Source organism: Prionailurus viverrinus, chromosome D2 (genome assembly GCF_022837055.1).
Source record: "Prionailurus viverrinus isolate Anna chromosome D2, UM_Priviv_1.0, whole genome shotgun sequence".
In the NCBI taxonomy this organism is placed as follows: Eukaryota; Metazoa; Chordata; class Mammalia; order Carnivora; family Felidae; genus Prionailurus; species Prionailurus viverrinus.
This window is the reverse complement of record NC_062571.1, coordinates 12,512,147-12,529,708: the sequence shown is the minus strand read 5'-3', so window position 1 is coordinate 12,529,708 and position 17,562 is coordinate 12,512,147. Positions and strand designations below refer to the sequence as shown.

Genomic DNA, 17,562 nt, shown 5'->3' with positions numbered 1-17,562 from the left:
TGGGAAGTTGAGAAACGTCTGTTTGGTTTGTAAAGAAGGTGGGCAGGTGGGGACTCCTTCCGCGCATCCAGCCTGAAGACCCAGCGCTGGCTGGTGGCGGGAGCAGCAGGGAGCCCTGTTCGCCTGAGTTGACCCTGATCCACCCAGACTCCCTCCTGTTGTCTCTGAGCCACCAGGAGCTGCTGCAAGGACCAGAGGGGGCAGTACTCCGGGCGAGACAAGAGGAGGCCGAGGTGCCCACCGCTGGAGCCCATGGCTTGCATGTCGGCTCCCTGCGCTCAGACCCGCTGAGGCCAGAGCCTCTTTCTGGTCTGCGTCCCATCTTGTCTCCTCTGGGTGTCTCCCCTCCAGCTGTAGGCCTGTTGAAGGCACTTGGCACAGAGCCGAGTCCACAGGATGCGACCACCTAGTCGTGCCCCGTCCGGGGGACGCTATCCCATGGAGTGCCCTTGGGCCATGCCCGGGAGCACCGGGATAGGCCTGGTGTGTATGAGTAAACTGAGTCACTCAGGCCGAAGTTACCTGCCGCTGACCAAGCCCCACTAAGTGCGGCACAACGTTAAAAATATTTGCACATTGACTTGACAAGGTCAGGCACTTTTTCAAAATATTGTAGTTTCGGGACACCTGGGTGGCTCAGTTGGTTCAGGGTCCAAGTTTGTGAGTTTGAGCCTGGCATCAGCCTCTGCTCTGACAGTGGAGAGCCTGCTTGAGATTCTCTCTCTCCTTCTCTCTCTGCCTCTCCCCTGCTCGTTCTCTCTCTCTCTCTCTCTCAAAATAAGTAAATAAACTTCATTAAAAAAATACTGTGGTTTTTTCTACACTTCGATATCTATGAATTCTTAATTTTTATTATTATATTTTTAGATGTTTATTTATTTTTGAGAGAGAGACAGAGCATGCGCAGGGGACAGGCAGAGAGAAAGGGAGACAGAGAATCTGAAGCAGCCTCCAGGCTTGAGCTGTCAGCACAAAGCCTGATGCGGGGATCGAACTCACAAGCCATGAGATCATGACCTGAGCCGAAGTCGGCCGCTTAACCCACTGAGCCACCCAGGCGCCCCTGAAAATGCGTTTTAAAAGGAGGGTTGGTAGTTCTGCTGATTGTAAAGCCTGTGGGAATAGGTGTGGTCCCTCCTCCCCCAGATACAGAGTCTGTGCCTGAGGGTCCCCGTTGGCAGCCTGTTATTGGAGACTTGAGGGAGGGCAGGAGTGTATATGTCTGGGGGGCTGTCCACGGACCCTGAGCATCCCCTGATCTTTGTTCTTTGCATCATACCTCTCAGTGTCGTGTGATTATCGTGGTGGCCTCCTCCAGTGTGTTTTAAATTAACGATTGCAGAGCTATTCAAGAGTAGTGCTTTTTCTCATGAGGTGGTCCTTGGACTAGCTGGATCAGAATCACCTGGGGTCGGGAATGTATTAAAATGTGGATTCCTGGGCCCCTCCCCAGACCCACCAGGTTGGCACCTCTAAGGGTGGGGCTGTGGGATTTGCATCTTTAACAAGTTCCCTGGGTGATTTTTTTTTTCTTTTAATTGAAATATAGTTGACACACAATGTTACGTTAGTTTTCCAGAGTACAACATAGTGATTCGACAAGTCTGTACATGACTCCGGGCTCCCCATGGTGAGCATGCATAGTGACCGTCCCCATACCACGCTATTACCTTATTTACTGTCTTCCCTATGCTGTACTTTTCATCTCTGTAACTTACTAAGTTTATAACTGGGAGCTTATACTTCTGAATATCCCCTTCACCTATTTTGCCCATCCCCCCCCACCCCAGTTCTCTGCATGTAAGAGTCTGCTTGTCTGTGGTTTTGCTTTTTCAGATTCCACATCTGTATGAAATCACACGGTGTTGGTCTTTCTCTTTTCTCTGACCTATTTCACTTAGCATAGTACCCTATAGGTCCATCCATGTTGTCGCAAATGGCAAGATTTTATGCTTTTTTATGGTCAAGAAATGTTCCATCGCGTATGCATACCACTTCTTCATCCGTTCATCTGTCCGTGGGCATTTAGGTTGCTTCTGTATCTTGGCTATTGGAAATAATCCTGCAGTACTCATAGGGGTGCGTGTTATCTTTTCAGAGTAGTATTTTTGTTTTCTTTGGGTAAATACTCAGTAGTGGAATTAGTGGATTGTATGATACTTTTTTTAATGTTTTGGAGGATTTCCGTACTGTTTTCCATAGTGGTGGAGAGAGGGGATTAACTGCTGAAGGTCCTCAGAAGAAGGCCTTTTAGAAGGCTCCCAGAGGGACATTGCATACGTGTCCTGGGAACTGGCCCTTAGAGCCATCACGGAGGCTCCGTTGTGACATCTGCATCCGCAGACTTGGCCAGGCACTTGGGATCCACCGAGGAATTTCCTGGGATTACTTTCAGATATCCCTCTTGGAAACGGATTTCTCACTGTGTCTTCCTCAGACCCGGGGGTTCGGGGAGGGGGGGGCGCCAATATTTAACCTGTGTGACCTCTCAGATCCCAGAGCTGCCCCTGCACCCCCCCCCCCCAGCCATGCCCACCCCATTCTCCCTTTGCCCCTCCTTCACTCTTTCCAGCTCTGGCAACGTATCTGCCCCTTAGATATTTTCAGGAGCTGAGCCAAATCCACGAGAAGTCCCAAGTACAAAGAGAGCTGCGAAGCTGGAGAGCGTGTTTGGGAGCTCGGTGCAGAGGGGCTCGCTCGGTAGCGGGGAATGCGGGGCTTCTCATACTCCCCATCCACGGCAAGGTCATCCCTGGAGAAGGGTCGCCCCTTCTCTACTCTCCCATACCCTCCCTTCTCCCAGAGTCACCCCCGCCCTGCAAACACCAGGGGTCCAGGAGAGCCAGGGCATGAGCTCGTGTGCTGCAGTGTCCTAGCCCCGCGGGGTCCTCGGGACCCGCCCGAGCTTGTCCCCGAAGCCCCTGCGCGCATGCGCACTGCGTGTCATGGCCGTGTCGCGGCTGGGCTGAAGGGAGCCGCCGCCTGCTTTCTCTGCTCGTCGCCTCTCAGAGTCTCTGCCAGGCCGGCCGCTGCACCCTGCATGGACGCAGTAGCAATTGTGCAGGACGCAAAAGCTGTGGCGAATTCCCAACACGTGACCTTTCTCCTATAGATAATGGTTGTTTGATGCTTCTAGAGACCAGGGACATTGACAAAGTGGGCTGCAAAGTGTGAGGCCTGGGTGCGTGGATGCTTATGTTCAAACAGCATGAATTTGGTGCCAGTGAAAATTCTAATAAAGGGTAAGGGTAGGCTGTTTATCTCTGGTGGGAGTATGGGCTCAAATATGAATCTTTATTAAAGTTTTTTTAATGTTTATTTTTTAGAGAGAGAGAGAGAATGCGAGTGGGTTGGGGCAGAGAGAGAGGGAGGCACAGAATCCGAAGCAGGCTCCAGGCACAGAGCTTGATGTGGGGCTCGAACTTACCAGCTGTGAGATCATGACCTGAGCCGAAGTCGGCCGCTCAACCGACTGAGCCACCCAGGCGCCCTTCAAATATGAATCTTATCATAAGAGAAACACCTTGGCACTGGTAGACCAGTAATACCTTTACATTTTCTCCCCTTTTTACCATTTTTATCATTAAAAAAAAATTTTTTTTTTAAGTTTTATTTACTTTTGAGAGAGAGAGAGAGAGAACAAGGTTGGGGGCAGAGAGAGAACCCCCAGCAGGCTCCATACTGTCAGCATGGAGCCCGTTGCAGGGCTTGAACTCACCAACCATGAGATCATGACCTGAATCAAAACAAAAAGTCAGATGCTTAACTGACTAAGCCACCCAGGTGTCCCCCCACCCCCATTTTCACCATTTTTAAATACCTTGGTCTTGAAAATTGTATGGGTGGCTTAAAAAATCTTTAGCTTAACAAACATTCTCACAAAGCAGATCTGTCCATTTCAGAAGCTGTGCCCTGGCACCTGGGTATAAAGGGAAAGGGGCGTTGAAGCGATGATGTTGGTTTGTTGGTGTTGTCAACGTATCGCATCCCCAACCCGCCATGTTGTTCTGTCTTGCAGGTGATTTTCAAAGCCAAGTCAAAATATTCTCCAGAATTACTCAAATACCGGTAAGTACCCCGGGGGAATTTCCATCCGCGTCCAGCAAATACGTTTTTGACTACTTAGTACTCGGCGAGGCACCCTGAGGCAGAAATGTAGTCCTCGTCCTTGAGAACCAAACACTCTGTAACAAGAGGTCCTTAACCAACACAGAAACTCACAGAATCAGGCAAAGCGGTGGTTGTTCAGGAGCAGGAGCAGTCTCTGCCTCGGGCTCTGTGCACTGTGAGAGTCACGGGAATTTTGTGGAAGAAGTCAGTCTGTGCTGAGCTGAGAGGAGAGGCTCATAATCTGGAAGGAAATGCCTTAAATCATATGCCACGTTTATGTGAAGAGGTCGATAGGCATGTTTTTCTGTGGAGAGGGCTCACGGGTTTCCCAAAATTTTCAGAGAGGTCTGTGACCCCAACACCCTCCACCCCAACGGCAAAGAACCAGTGGCTTAAAGAATGTGAGACTTGGTCAGGGGGAAAGGGAGACCAGGCATTCGGAAGGGGTGAGGCCAGCATACGGTGTTCTGATGTCCTTGCCCGGGAGGGCCCCACTGCCATGGGCGGACGTTTCTGAAAAGGCGACTTTGGCCAGTTACCTCCTTGAATCAGAATGAGAATGTATTTCCTTTGTTCCTTGAGAAGTGTGTAAAAATGTGTGCCTGTTATGTTTTATGTAAATATATAATTTTAAATGTATAAATGCTTTCTGTTTAAAATTCCAAAGATGTACTTTTATTCAGATGTAATTGACATACAATGTCGTATTAGTTTCAGGTATACCACAGAATGATTTGATATTGGTATATGCGTATTGCCCAATGATCGCCTCAGTAAGTCTAGTTAACCTGCATTACCATCCATGGTTACAAAAATTGTTGTTTCTTGTGATGAGAACTTTTAAGGTCACAGAAGTGCGTATTTTGATCTCCCATTTTATATCCAAGAAAACTGAAATTGAGGAAGTGATATGACAGTACTCAGATCAAGAGACAAGTCTTGGCCACGTTTCTTTTTTTTCACCTCATCTTGATGTCTTTGTTCACTACTTTGTGCATGTTTCTACCAGACTACTCAGCTGGGATTTTAGGGTCCACCATGAAATAATGTTATTATAATAATAATAATAATAAATATTATATAATAGTAAATGTAATATGATATGATTGATATAATATAATATAATATAATATAATATAATATAATATAATATAATATAATAATACTATTATAATAAGGAGAACCATTTAAAGGAGCAGTTCCCAAGTTAACTTCTCCGGAAGCAAAGTACCTGGCCTTTCCTCCACACCCATAATCTCTGCCTCCATCCTCTTGACTCTGGAAATGTAGATCAGCTTTGGGGACTGGGGAGCCAAGAATGGGTGAAGATTGGGGTGGAGGAAGAATGATCTGATTCTTGAGCTGGTCTTGTCTTGGAAGCAGTTGGTTGAGCCTGGGGTAGTAAGGTGTCTTCTCGAAGTGAAATCCCAAAGCACTGGTCAGAAAATTTGCAGCCTGAGCACTTGGGGGATGGGATTCCTTTCGGTGAGAAGATGAGTGTGTGGGGACTGTACTTGATTCTGGAACCAAAGTGCAGCCAGTAGGATAGGGTGTTTCTAGTGGGAGGGGATTTGCAGAAATGAAGGGAGGAGACCCGGAGAAACCCGGCTGGATGCGACGCTTGGGCTGGAGAAGGCATAAGAAGCCAGGAGGGGTAAGGTTTCGGTGGGAGAAGCCTGTCAACTCCGGTCTGATAATAAATCCTCAGAGCTATTCGTGTTTATCTCTTCTATCTCCTCTGCTTGATTCCCCATTTCCTTAAGCCAGATGCCCCTGCAGACATTTCAGGCCATGATTTATCCCTTGAGATGCTTTGATACATTGGCTTGTAAATAGACTGGCTTTTCTTTTTTTTTTTTTTTTTTTAATTTTTTTTTTCAACGTTTATTTATTTTTGGGACAGAGAGAGACAGAGCATGAATGGGGGGGGGGGGGCAGAGAGAGAGGGAGACACAGAATCCGAAACAGGCTCCAGGCTCTGAGCCATCAGCCCAGAGCCTGACACGGGGCTCGAACTCACAGACCGCAAGATCGTGACCTGGCTGAAGTCGGACGCTTAACCGACTGCGCCACCCAGGCGCCCCATAGACTGGCTTTTCTAATTGAATCATGACTCATTTGAAATGAAACAGTAGCCCTTAGTCTAGAACTAGTTGCAACTCCTCACCCCAAGCTACTCCCATAGCAGTTCGATGTTGTTGTTGTTTTTTAAGCTCATTTATTTACTTTGAGAGAGGGAGGGAGGGAGGGAGGGAGGGGCAGAGAGAGGAAGAGAGCGAGAGAGAATCCCAAGCAAGCACTGTCAGTGCAGAGCCCGATGCAGGGCTCGAACCTACCGGGCTGGGTGCTCGAGAACGCTTTGACTTTAAGCCTTTTAAACTGTTTTCCCTCCATCTTTGATTTTTTTGTTGTTGTTGGTAAGTAAAAATGTAACGAGCCAGGCTTTGCTTTTCCGGCTCTGTAAGGAATCTAAGATCTAAGAAGAGAAATGGAAACGACGCTTTCTAATCCGTTAGCGCCATCCCCTCCCCGGAGGAGGTAGCCAAGTAGCAAAGTTCTGTCGTGTTGCATTAGCTGGCACTTCTGTCCCCAGGCCCGTGTGGGCAGGACTCCAGGAGCCACCTCACAGGCCCACCGTCTCTGCGCTTGGGGACTAGCCAGAAGCTGATCCCTCTGGGCTCATGAGCAAAGTCGTCTTCCCAGATGCAGGGCCCCACTGATTTTCTTCTCCTTTGGCCTTTTTTTCTCATCATAGGCTGTTTATCCTGACCCTATGGTTTGAATTGAAAGGCAGTAATTCTGGGGAGAGAGTGTACATTGTTGCCATGGAAACACACATTTGCCCTAGGATCTGTTCTGCACCCCTGCCCACCATCTAAATCTCTTTTCTGCAGAGCTGCAGACCCAGGAGGAAAAGTGAAGTTTTGTAAGGTTTGTTTTTTTTGTTTTTTTTGTTTTTTGTAAAAAATGATAAAATAGAAAAAGATTGAAAGTTTGGAATGTGGACCTGTGGAAAGAAAGAAACCAAATCTACTGAGCTCCCCCACTCGCCTCCCCACATAACCCCCGTCCAGCCCTGAGGAAACACAGTGATGTTTTCCATCATAGGTTTTCATATACATTTCCCAGGACAGAGTTGTTTTACCACATTGACGATTTAGCTGACTTTTACCTTAATGTTGGAGTCAAAGTACTTTTTCCATATCGTTTCACGTCTCACAACACAGCTTATTGAAGACAAAAACAGGCTTCGGTGCACCTGGGTGGCTCAGTCGGTTAAGCATCGGACTTCGGCCCAAGTCATGATCTCACAGTTTGTGGGTTCGAGCAGTGCACGGGGCTCTGTTGTCTCAGCACAGAGCCTGCTTCATATGCTCGCTCTCTCTCTCTCTCTCTCTCTCTCTCTCTCTCTGCCTCTCCCCACCCCCCGTCTCAAAAATAAATAAACATTAAGAAAAGAAAAAAGACAATAACAGGTTTCTGTTTGGCAGGTGGTCTTAGAAGCACTCAGAGCAGGCCGGGATAGAAATTACGGGGCAGGAAGGTTTTCGGCAGAAAGATCGGCTTGGGTAAAGACAGGGGGAGATGGGGACATCTGTGGGCTTCACGACAACACACAGACTGGCTTAATTAGGATGTGGGGCACCCACCGATTGACCTGGCTCCGTAGACTGATTGGGAGTGTGGCGGAGTAGAGGGTTTAGGGTGGGGTTTAGGGTGAGGGTCAATCTGGACACCAGCACGTTGGTTCTAGACAGAAGGCATGGGACCATGTGGTTGGTGAGGACACGGAGGGGGGCACACCAGGGAGCAGGAATAAAGAATCTGTTGACCTTGACAGCTGAGTAAACCGGGGTTGTAATCAAGGAAGATCTTTATAGTTCAGGAGTCTGCAAAAAAAATGGCGGTGCCTTTCATAGAAACAGGAAAAGAGAGAAGTGCTGGAGGCGGACCGTCGGGAATTAGGCTTGGACACGGTCTGAGGCGACAGGGTGGCAGCTGTTTGGAATGTGGGTCTGGTCGTAGGACGGGGGCAGTGGCTCAAGACAAGATCTTTATGAACCTGGTCATACAGAAGCTGTAAGAGTGAACGTATTTCCCAGGGAACGGGGGGTAGAGGAGAGAGCCAAGGATGTCATCACTTTGGGGGAGGAAGGGGAGGAAGAGGAACCAGGGGCTATCCAAGGGGCAGGCTCAGACAGGGGAACGTGAGGCAGGTGAGGGCTGTGGAGTGATGGACAAGGGAGCACCAGGAAGGTGGGACAAGATGGCGGCCAAGAGTTGACACCTTTGGATTTGCTGCGTGGGTCATGGGGGCCTGGGAGAACGTGGGGTCAGCAGGGGAGGACCTGCGGAGGAAGGAATGCAGGAAGAGGTAAAGACTTTGTGGGCAATAGGAGAGGCTGGGGTGAGACCTTGAGGCTCCGTGGGGTGAGGACAGAGGAGAAACCAGAAGGCGCAGGATCCGCTGGATTCCCACAGCAGCTCTTTGAGGCAGAATAGGAATCCTCATCTCTGCGGATAAGGACACGCAGCCCAGAGTGGCCCAGAGACTCGCCTGACGTCTCAGCTCCATGTGTCGCCCACACCCTTCTTCTCTGGGTCACGCCAGGCAGGTGAGGGCAGGGCAGGGTGATGGAAAGGAGGGAGGGTGTGGCGGAGGCTTGGTTGCAAACCCAAGGTGGAAACGTGTGGCAGGGAGGCACCCCATATCAGCTGCCCTGGGTGCCACACGGTCAGTGTTGAGTTAGGTCTGGCTTCCTCACCCTTTACTTACACTCTCCTTCTCCCTCTGCCCCTCCCTCCGTGGGTCCCATCAGTGCCATGAGGTCTGGAGCTGGGACTACGATCCGGGATTCTGGGTCCCGGTCTGTAACAGCTTTTGAAGACACCGGTGTCATTCTGTAGCTTCCAGACCACTTCGAGCCGACGGTTTCCATCTTTTGGATTTCCAAATGTAGTCCAGTTAGACCAGTCTGGTTTTGAGCCAAGCAGGTCTGTTCCTTGTTTGCATATCTGCCGAAGGCAGCGAAGGGTATGGGCAGTCTTGAAGATAAGCGTGAGGCTGCTGATTTTGGTTCTAGCAAATCCGAGAAGTCTTTCTGTAGACCTTGCACCAGTCACCCAGGACGTGAGGAGATCTGGGAAACTACAAGATAAAACTGGCAGCGACCTAGACATTTTGCGTCCGTTCAGCCTCGGGCAAGATGCTTGGGCAGATTTGCATCGCCGCGGAATACTGCCTCAGTAGTGAGTGTTTCCGGGTCAGTGTGAGCACCACCCAGACTCCCCCCTCCATCTGTGACTTTTTTGGGGGGTACAGCCTTGTATACACACACACTTAGTCCTCAGCAACACCCTGCAAAGCAGGTGTTATTTAGTCTGCGTTCAGATGACGAGGCTAAGGCTCCCACGGGATGGTTTTGCCCAGGGTCACCGAGCGCAGCCTTGTGGGTGCCCCCCTGAGATCCAACTCTGACCTGGAGCCCATGCGCTTCACTCTCAGCGTGTCCTCGTGAGGAGTGAGCACTCAGCAGGGGCTTCAGTCCAGACGTGCGCTGTCCCACCCAGTCCGCATGGCCTCCCGGATGCAGGGAAGGGTGGCTCCGAGGGCACCTTCCTGAGGGCACAACTTGTAGTTTTATCTGTAATTTTTTTTTTTAATTTTTTTTAACGTTTATTTATTTTTGAGACAGAGACAGAGCATGAACGAGGGAGGGTCAGAGAGAGGGAGACACAGAATCCGAAACAGGCTCCAGGCTCTGAGCTGTCAGCACAGAGCCCGACGCGGGGCTCAAACTCATGGACCACGAGATCATGACCTGAGCCGAAGTCGGCCGCTTAACCGACTGAGCCACCCAGGCGCCCCTTTTATCTGTAACTTGAATCGTGGAACAGCCACCTCCGAAATCTGCCCTCGTAGGTGTTGGATAACTCTGGTACGTTCTGCTTCTGGCAGCCAACCAGAAAGTGCCGCGGTTTCCTTCTGGATGGATCCAGAACGTACAGCCAGCGTGCAGGCAGCGTCTGACATTTCTCACTGGTCCCTTCCAGGTTACCCCTCTACCTGGCCTCACTCTTCATCAGCCTCGTTTTCCTGTTGGTGAACTTAACCTGTGCGGTGTTGGTGAAGACGGGAAACTGGGAGAGGAAGGTCATTGTCTCCGTGCGTGTGGCCATTAATGACACTCTCTTTGTGCTGTGTGCCGTCTCGCTCTCCATCTGTCTCTACAAAATCTCGAAGATGTCCTTAGCCAACATTTACTTGGAGTCTAAGGTAGGTGGAATGACGGTCAAGATCCCCTCAGTAAACTTATTCCGAAAATAGTTTCCTGGTTGCAAACAGACAACTCAACAAATACCTTTCACACCTGCCCTAGAAATGATTAGCCGTGCCGTGGTTGCCAAAACACAGAGCTGTGTAGTTCGTGAACTTTGTACGCAAGGAGGGTTCCGTTCGAGCTGGCTCAACGGAACCAAGAGTGCAGAATTACTGGCAGAGAGGTCATCTCTGGCTTATAGATACAGTGTTTAAAGGACTTGGCAGGATTGACCGTGCTGATAATATTCGTAGAAACACACACCCAGTGACCCCTGTGCTCCAGGCACTTTTATAGAAGGTAAGCGTTCTACACGGGGAAGCTAATGTAATCCTCACAGATCCCTGGGGGGAGGTATTATCCCCACTTCATGGACTGGGGGACCAGGGCGCAGAGGTCAGTAGCTCGCCCTGGGTTGCACACTCAGTGGATGCTCAGCTCAACTTGGGACCCGGCAGGCTGGCCCCGGGGTCTGTCAGGTGCGATTCACGCTCCCCTCGGGACCGGCCTGCATGTCAGGGGATGGTGGACATCCCAGTGTGGACAGCGCCCCCTGGGGTTCAGAACAACGTCTCTCTCCTGCTGATTGGTCAGGGATGGAGGCAGATGCTATGAGAGGGAGGCTCCTGGCCCCTTCTCTCGCTTTGCTGCTGTATGGCACACCCTTGAGTCTCTGTTTTCTCCTTCCTTTCCCTGGAGTTAGAAAGGACAGGGGCGCCTGGGGGGCTCAGACCGTTAAGCTCAGACCATCTGACTTCAGCTCGGGTCATGATCTCGTGGTTCATGAGTTCGAGCCCCACGTCGGGCTCTGTGCCAACGGCTCGGAGCCTGGAGCCTGCTTTGGTTCTGTGTCTCCCTCTATCTGCCCCTCCCCCATTCACACTCTGTCTCTGTCTCTCAAAAATGAATATTAAAAAAAAGGGGGGTGGGTGGATATGCTCCTGGGGTTGTGGTGCCCAGGTGCCCCTGAGCGGCTTGATCCCAAGTTTCCCTTTGTCGAGAAGCTCAGTGAAGTGTGGAGGCCGGGGAGCGGCCCCAGCACACCAGTCACTTGACCTCTCTGGACCTTGGCTTTTCTCATTTGTAACATGGTTGAGTGACTTCCGTAGCTCCCTTGCTTCTCACCTTCCGCGACCGTGTCCTGTGGCAGACCCCCTTGGCTGCCTTCTGTGCCCCGAGGCCCAGCTGGCTGCGGTAAATGTTCGGTCTGCAGACCGTGAGGCAGCTCTGTCTCCACAGTGTCGTGTCTTCAGCAGTGACCAGTAGATTAAAATCTGTGCCTCTGACTTCAGATATACAGAGCCGTGGGGCACCTGGGTGGCTCAGTCGGTTAAGCGTCCAACTTCGGCTCAGGTCATGATCTCACGGTCCGTGGGTTCGAGCCCCGCGTCGGGCCCTATGCTGACAGCTCAGCCTGTTTCAGATTCTGTGTCTCCCTCTCTCTGACCCTCCCCTGTTCATGCTCTGTCTCTCTCTGTCTCAAAAATAAATAAACATTAAAAAAATTAAAAAAAAAAAAAAAAAAAGAAATACAGAGCCATCACCAGGCATCCTGTGAGTGGCTGACCTCTTGCAAATCCCAAAAGACTTCGGTACAACCAGAATATGTTGTACCCACCAGAATAGTTCCCACTTATAAGTTCTCTCCCTCCATGCTTTACCTGTGGGTTCTCTCTCTCTCTCTCTCTCTCTCTCTCTCTCTCTCAAAATAAGTAAACATTAAAAAAATTTTTTTTACAGAAAACCCACAAAAATCCTGGTTTTTACAGGAAGGGTTAAATTTCAGACTGCCAAAGACCATTTAGGTCACCCCTGTGGCAAACAAGCTAATAACCTACTACTGACAAAATAAAATACTATCTCATTAACTAGTGACTTCCAAATGCAAATCTCAAAAATCGATTTCAGTTTTTTGGTTATGTTTGTCAACTGTGTGTTTCTAGCTGGCACCCATTGACTGTAAATCGATAGCTTCCTAAATTGGGGCACAAATCACCAATTTCCATATAATTCCAAGTCCAGAGTGACACTGAGACTCCAGTGCTTCCGGCTTAGAAGATTCTGGACTTTGAGGCAGCGCTCCCTGCCCAGAGCCACCATCAGCGGGATCGCACTCTCCCAGCTACCATCCTGCTGAGATGGGCTCTCCCTGGGCCACAGGCTGTGCACTGGGCTCATAAGTCAGGGGTCGTCTTGGAAATTGAACAACATAAGCCACTTGACTTTGCGTTAGGCAAATGGCCCATATTTAAGGCATCTCCAAATTGACTTCCAGATTTTGAAGCATCTATATGAAGATAATCTGAAATTTGCAGAGGGGAGGGGCACCTGGGTGGCTCAGCCGGTGAAGCGTCCGACTTTGGCTCAGGTCATGATCTTGCGTTTGTGGGTTCGGGCTCTGTGCTGACAGCTCAGAGCGTGGAACCTGTTTCGGATTCTGCGTCTCCCTCTCTCTCTGCCCCTCCCCTGTTCATGCTCTGTCTCTCTCGTTCTCAAAAATACATTAAAAAATATTTTTTTTAATTAAAAAATTTTAGGGGGGATGTGGGATGCACTGAAGCTTGGGCTTGGGTCTAATGTCTGAGGGTGGAGGCTTTGATGGGGCTCGCGGGCACCATAGCGCATGCCTCTGAGGCATTAGGCTGAACACAGGCCGGGTTCCGGGAGGAGGCCGGTGTCCCGGACCCGGATCGGGCGCAGCCCTCATGGCTCCCGCTCTTCCAGGGCTCCTCCGTGTGTCAAGTGACCGCCATCGGAGTGACCGTCATCCTCCTCTACGCCTCCCGGGCCTGCTACAACCTGTTCATCCTCTCGTTTTCTCAGAGCAAGAACGTCCATTCCTTTGATTACGACTGGTACAATGTATCAGACCAGGTCAGTGGGTGCCGGCGATCTGTCACCTGAACGGCGACTCTTTGCTTCGCAGCATCCCATGTGGCAGAGAGGTATAAGCTCCTTGCTTCTGCGGCTAAATAGCTGGGTGACCTTGCCGGTCGCTAACCTGTGTGGTATCTGCATCCTCATCTATAAAATGGGATCATAGTACCTGCCTTGTTCCAGCTCACATTTCTGAGAGAACTAGGGTATATATGTGCACACACACACAGACACGCGCACACAGACATACAGGCACACACATGCATCCACTTCTGCTTTCTCCTTTCTCCTTTCTGGGGCTCTTGTCAAGCAGTACTTAAAAAAAATTTTAAGTGCTTCCATATAAATGTGAGATGGTTTCCTTAAAGGGTGAAATTTGCCAAGGGAAAACAGAGTGTATGCAGGTTTCAGAAAATACATAAAACCATGACTTAAAAAAAAAAAAAATGGAGCCTGTAAACAACAACATTTGAGGAACTCGAGACAAAAATGACTGGGGTATTAAGGTGTTAGTAAAAGCTCCTTTTAGCAGTTGTCTCCATCTGCTGTTCTTCTCATTTAATATATCCTAGAAGCTCATAAATTATAAAGCCACAAACAAAGGTAGCGACGTATCATTTGGGATTCTTGTCCAAATGAGAAAGACTGAACGTAAGTCATCCCCTCATTTGGGAAATAGCGACGCTTTGTCCTCAGCCGTGGACGGAGTGCTGGGGACACAAACGTTCAGACTCCCTCCCTGCCTGGGGGAGCGACTTATGTCCACTGAGGAGAACACACACACAGGCCATTACAAGAGAGAAACAGAACTTCTGTTTTATGACAGGAGTCTACTGGATTGAATTGCAAAAGCCCTTAACTTTTCCTGGAAAAATACTGAATATTCAACCATATACAGATGCACTTCTAAAAATCCCAGCAGTGCTCAGAACCTGGGCCGGGTTAAGACCCTGGAGGAAGGCACTAAATGACCACAATAAACACGTGAGGACAAAGGGAAATTCAGGACAGGCACATGGAAGGTGTCATAATTAGAAAAGATTAAAACAGCCACCACCACCCAAACCAATACCACACGTGCAGGATGGTAGAAAGTTGAGCACTGCTGAAGGTGCGCCCTGTTTTGAGAAAATCAAACATAAAAATGTATTTTTCCTGTTGGTGAATTTAACCTGTGCAGTTAACCAGTGTGTTAGCTAAGGGCAAAGTGGGTTTAGGATAAAATCTAGACAGAGAGGTGTGCCTGGGTGGCTCAGTTCGGTTAAGCGTCCAGCTCTTGGTTTCAGCTCAGGTCATGATCTCACGGTTTGTGGGTTTGAGCCCCACATCGGGCTCTGTGCTGACAGCGTGGAGCCTGCTTGGGGTTCTCTGTCTCCCTCTCTCTCTGTCCCACTCCTGCTCTCTCTCTCAAAATAAATAAACTTCAAATACACACACACACACACACACACACACATACATATAAACTTTAAGCAATAATAAATTAGAGACTTATTCGTAAGACAGAGGATCTCATGAAGTAAAATATACATAAAACTTACAATTGTAACCATTTTTAAGTGTACAGATCACTGGCATTAAGCACATTCCCATTGTTGGGCAACCATCACCGCCTTCTGTCTCCAGAACTTGTTCATCTTCCCAAACTGAAACTTCATATCCATTAAACAACAGAGATTAGGTTTTAACAAAATAATTATTTCAATTTTTCTTTCAGTTAAGGGCTTCTGGTGATAACAAATTTAAAATACCACGACCTTGAAAGTCCTGTTGTTTTTTTTAGGGGGATGGTTGTTCACGAGTAGCTAGACCTGTGGGTTGCAACTGAGAGAATCTAGGAGCAAATCTAACAGGTGGCCACAAGCTGCCCGCTATTCGTGTAGAATGAATAGAAGGGACAGCGTACTGAGCGGATGTAGCAGAGATGGGACTGGAGATGCAAAGCTCGAGAGGGATCCTTCCGAGAGTGGCATGGTTAGTGCTGCTTACTGTACTTCGAATCCCACGTAATGGAGAAGGCAGACGGATCGAGTTGAGGTGATTGGCCAGCTGTGGCCCGATTTTGGCACACTGTCTAGGTTTGAGATGCTGGCCTCTCTGGTGGAGTTGCCCAGACGCGACCATGTGTGCTTCTCACAGGCCGTGTGCCCTGCAGGAAGGGAGGGACGACGCACCGGGCCCATTCAGCTGTCTCACTGGTCCGGACAAACGTCCTGGACTCTGAACAGTTGTTTCCAGACAATCTAGCCTGCGCAGTTGATGGGTTGGGGCTCCTGGGTGGCTCAGTTGGTTGAGCATCCGACTCTTGATTTTGGCTTGGGTCACAGTCCTGGGGTTATGGAGCCCATAGGGGATTCTCCCTCTCTCTCTCTCTGCCCCTCTCCCCCGCTTAAAAAATTCACGTGTTTATCCTAGGGATGAGACAAAGGGTCACAGTTACATGCCGCTCTTAAAAATTGGGGAGGGGGTGACATAATGGCTCATTATTTGATTGTTGAAGGAAAGAAAATCAAATTCAGGAGACTTAATTAGGATATGAGGAAGATTTTGGAGGCTGGAGGAGTAAAACATCAGAGACGGGCAGTTTCTGTCCTTGATTCTCTTGAAGGTGATAATTGTCTCTCCTGTGTGGCTGAAATAAGCCCCCACCTGAGGTCTGGACCATTAGTTTTGCCTGATTTCAGCACGCACGTCGTAGCATTAGAATTAGTCTCTGTTCACGTTAGGAAGAATCAGATCAGACTTCTTTCCTCCGCCCTCAGTCTGGTGACTCCATTTCCTCTCTTTTCCGCAGGCGGATCTGAAAAACCAGCTGGGGGATGCCGGATATGTGGTGTTTGGAGTGGTTCTTTTCGTGTGGGAGCTCTTACCCACCACCTTGGTCGTCTACTTCTTCCGAGTTAGAAACCCTACAAAGGACCTTGTGAGTAGACCATTTGATGTTTGCAGAAAAGATCTGCCTCTAGTCACAAAACACACAATCAGATTTTCTTCTCAGATTTTCAGTAGCATGCCTCTTCTGTCCTGTCGTGTTATAAAAATTTCCCATGTCTGTCTGTGACTGTCTTTTTGCGTAACTCTTTTCAAGGCAAATTCATTCTTCAGCTAATGCTTTTAGTTGTATCTCCGGCCTTGAGCTAGTGATCAGCTGTTTTTCCTAAAGCAACAACAGTGTCATTAGTATCTTAGCCTTGCCTTGGGGCGAACCCCATCTATAAGCTTTGATTTTAGCAAAAGGGAAATAGAAAATGGGGCTCCAGTTCCTCACCCCGTGTTATGCCGGAGGCACGGTGATACGGAAACACCGTCAGGAGTGCTGACCCCACTGTCCCAGTTTGGTCCCATTTCTGCTCAGCCAGCTTCGTATAAATGTCTTTATGAGGACAGGACAGAAAGTGCACGACTTCCTAGAGTGAGGAAACTCCTGGGAGTGTTGGCTTCGTGAATTATTCCAGCCACACTAACCAGCCCTGGAATTCTGAGTCACTGATCTGTGAAACCCGTGGAAAAGTACAGTAAGTGGGTCTTGGCCAATGTGAGCCAAGCGTGGGCGGTAAAGAAAGCAGCGATCCGATAACCAGCCCGCCGTGTATTCCCCGCAGCACAGCCTGACCGAGGCCCCCGCAGACCAGGCAGGTGGGCAGTGTTTTTTAGAGCTCGGGATCCGTTTCCTCCCCTTGCATGATTTTTTAGGAAGCCGCCCTGCACTTCATCTGACCTTTACTGGACTTGGGAACAGCCAGAGGCGTCTGTAACGGTCAGATCCTAAACACTTTGGGGTCACCGGCGAAGAGACAGGACCGGACGGGCAGGCAGCGGATTCCAGGCCGGGAGTGCAGCTGCATTGCTTTCTCTCCTTTCCTGAAGTCTTCTGGGCGCCTTGCTTGCCTGACTGAGGGATAGGGCGGGGTCTCTTAATCACGCTCCCGTGCCCAGCGAGGCCTCACCCAGGCATCACGTGCCTTTTCGTCACTTCCCTGTGTTTCAGGAACTGCAGAACTGGGCTCCCTAAGCCCAAGGCAGCCTGAAGGAGAGAGTAGGTGTCCAAATTTAATGAGAGAAAGGCTAACGTGATAGTGTTCAAGGTACTATTTTCTTAAATGAATGCGGAATAATGTCTCAATTTGTACTCTCAGATCTCATTGTCCAGGGAAATAGGTCACCCTTTTTTTTTTAATTCTTTTTTTTAATGTTTATTTATTTTTGAGACAGAGACAGAGCATGAACAGGGGAGGGGCAGAGAAAGAGGGAGACA

General features: G+C 49.3%; 1 protein-coding gene across 2 annotated transcripts in view; it reads left to right on the top strand.

Annotated features, from left to right (window-relative positions):
• Positions 1-17,562, top strand: part of GPR137B (G protein-coupled receptor 137B) — a 49,668-nt gene that overhangs the window by 17,880 nt on the left and 14,226 nt on the right. The window contains exons 2-5 of one of the 2 annotated variants that reach the window (XM_047824628.1): positions 4,019-4,068; positions 10,165-10,387; positions 13,155-13,304; positions 16,102-16,230. In XM_047824628.1, the coding sequence (XP_047680584.1) occupies positions 4,019-4,068; positions 10,165-10,387; positions 13,155-13,304; positions 16,102-16,230 (552 nt within the window). The remainder of the gene's footprint in view (positions 1-4,018; positions 4,069-10,164; positions 10,388-13,154; positions 13,305-16,101; positions 16,231-17,562) is intronic. The other variant, XM_047824629.1, reaches the window with a different exon arrangement.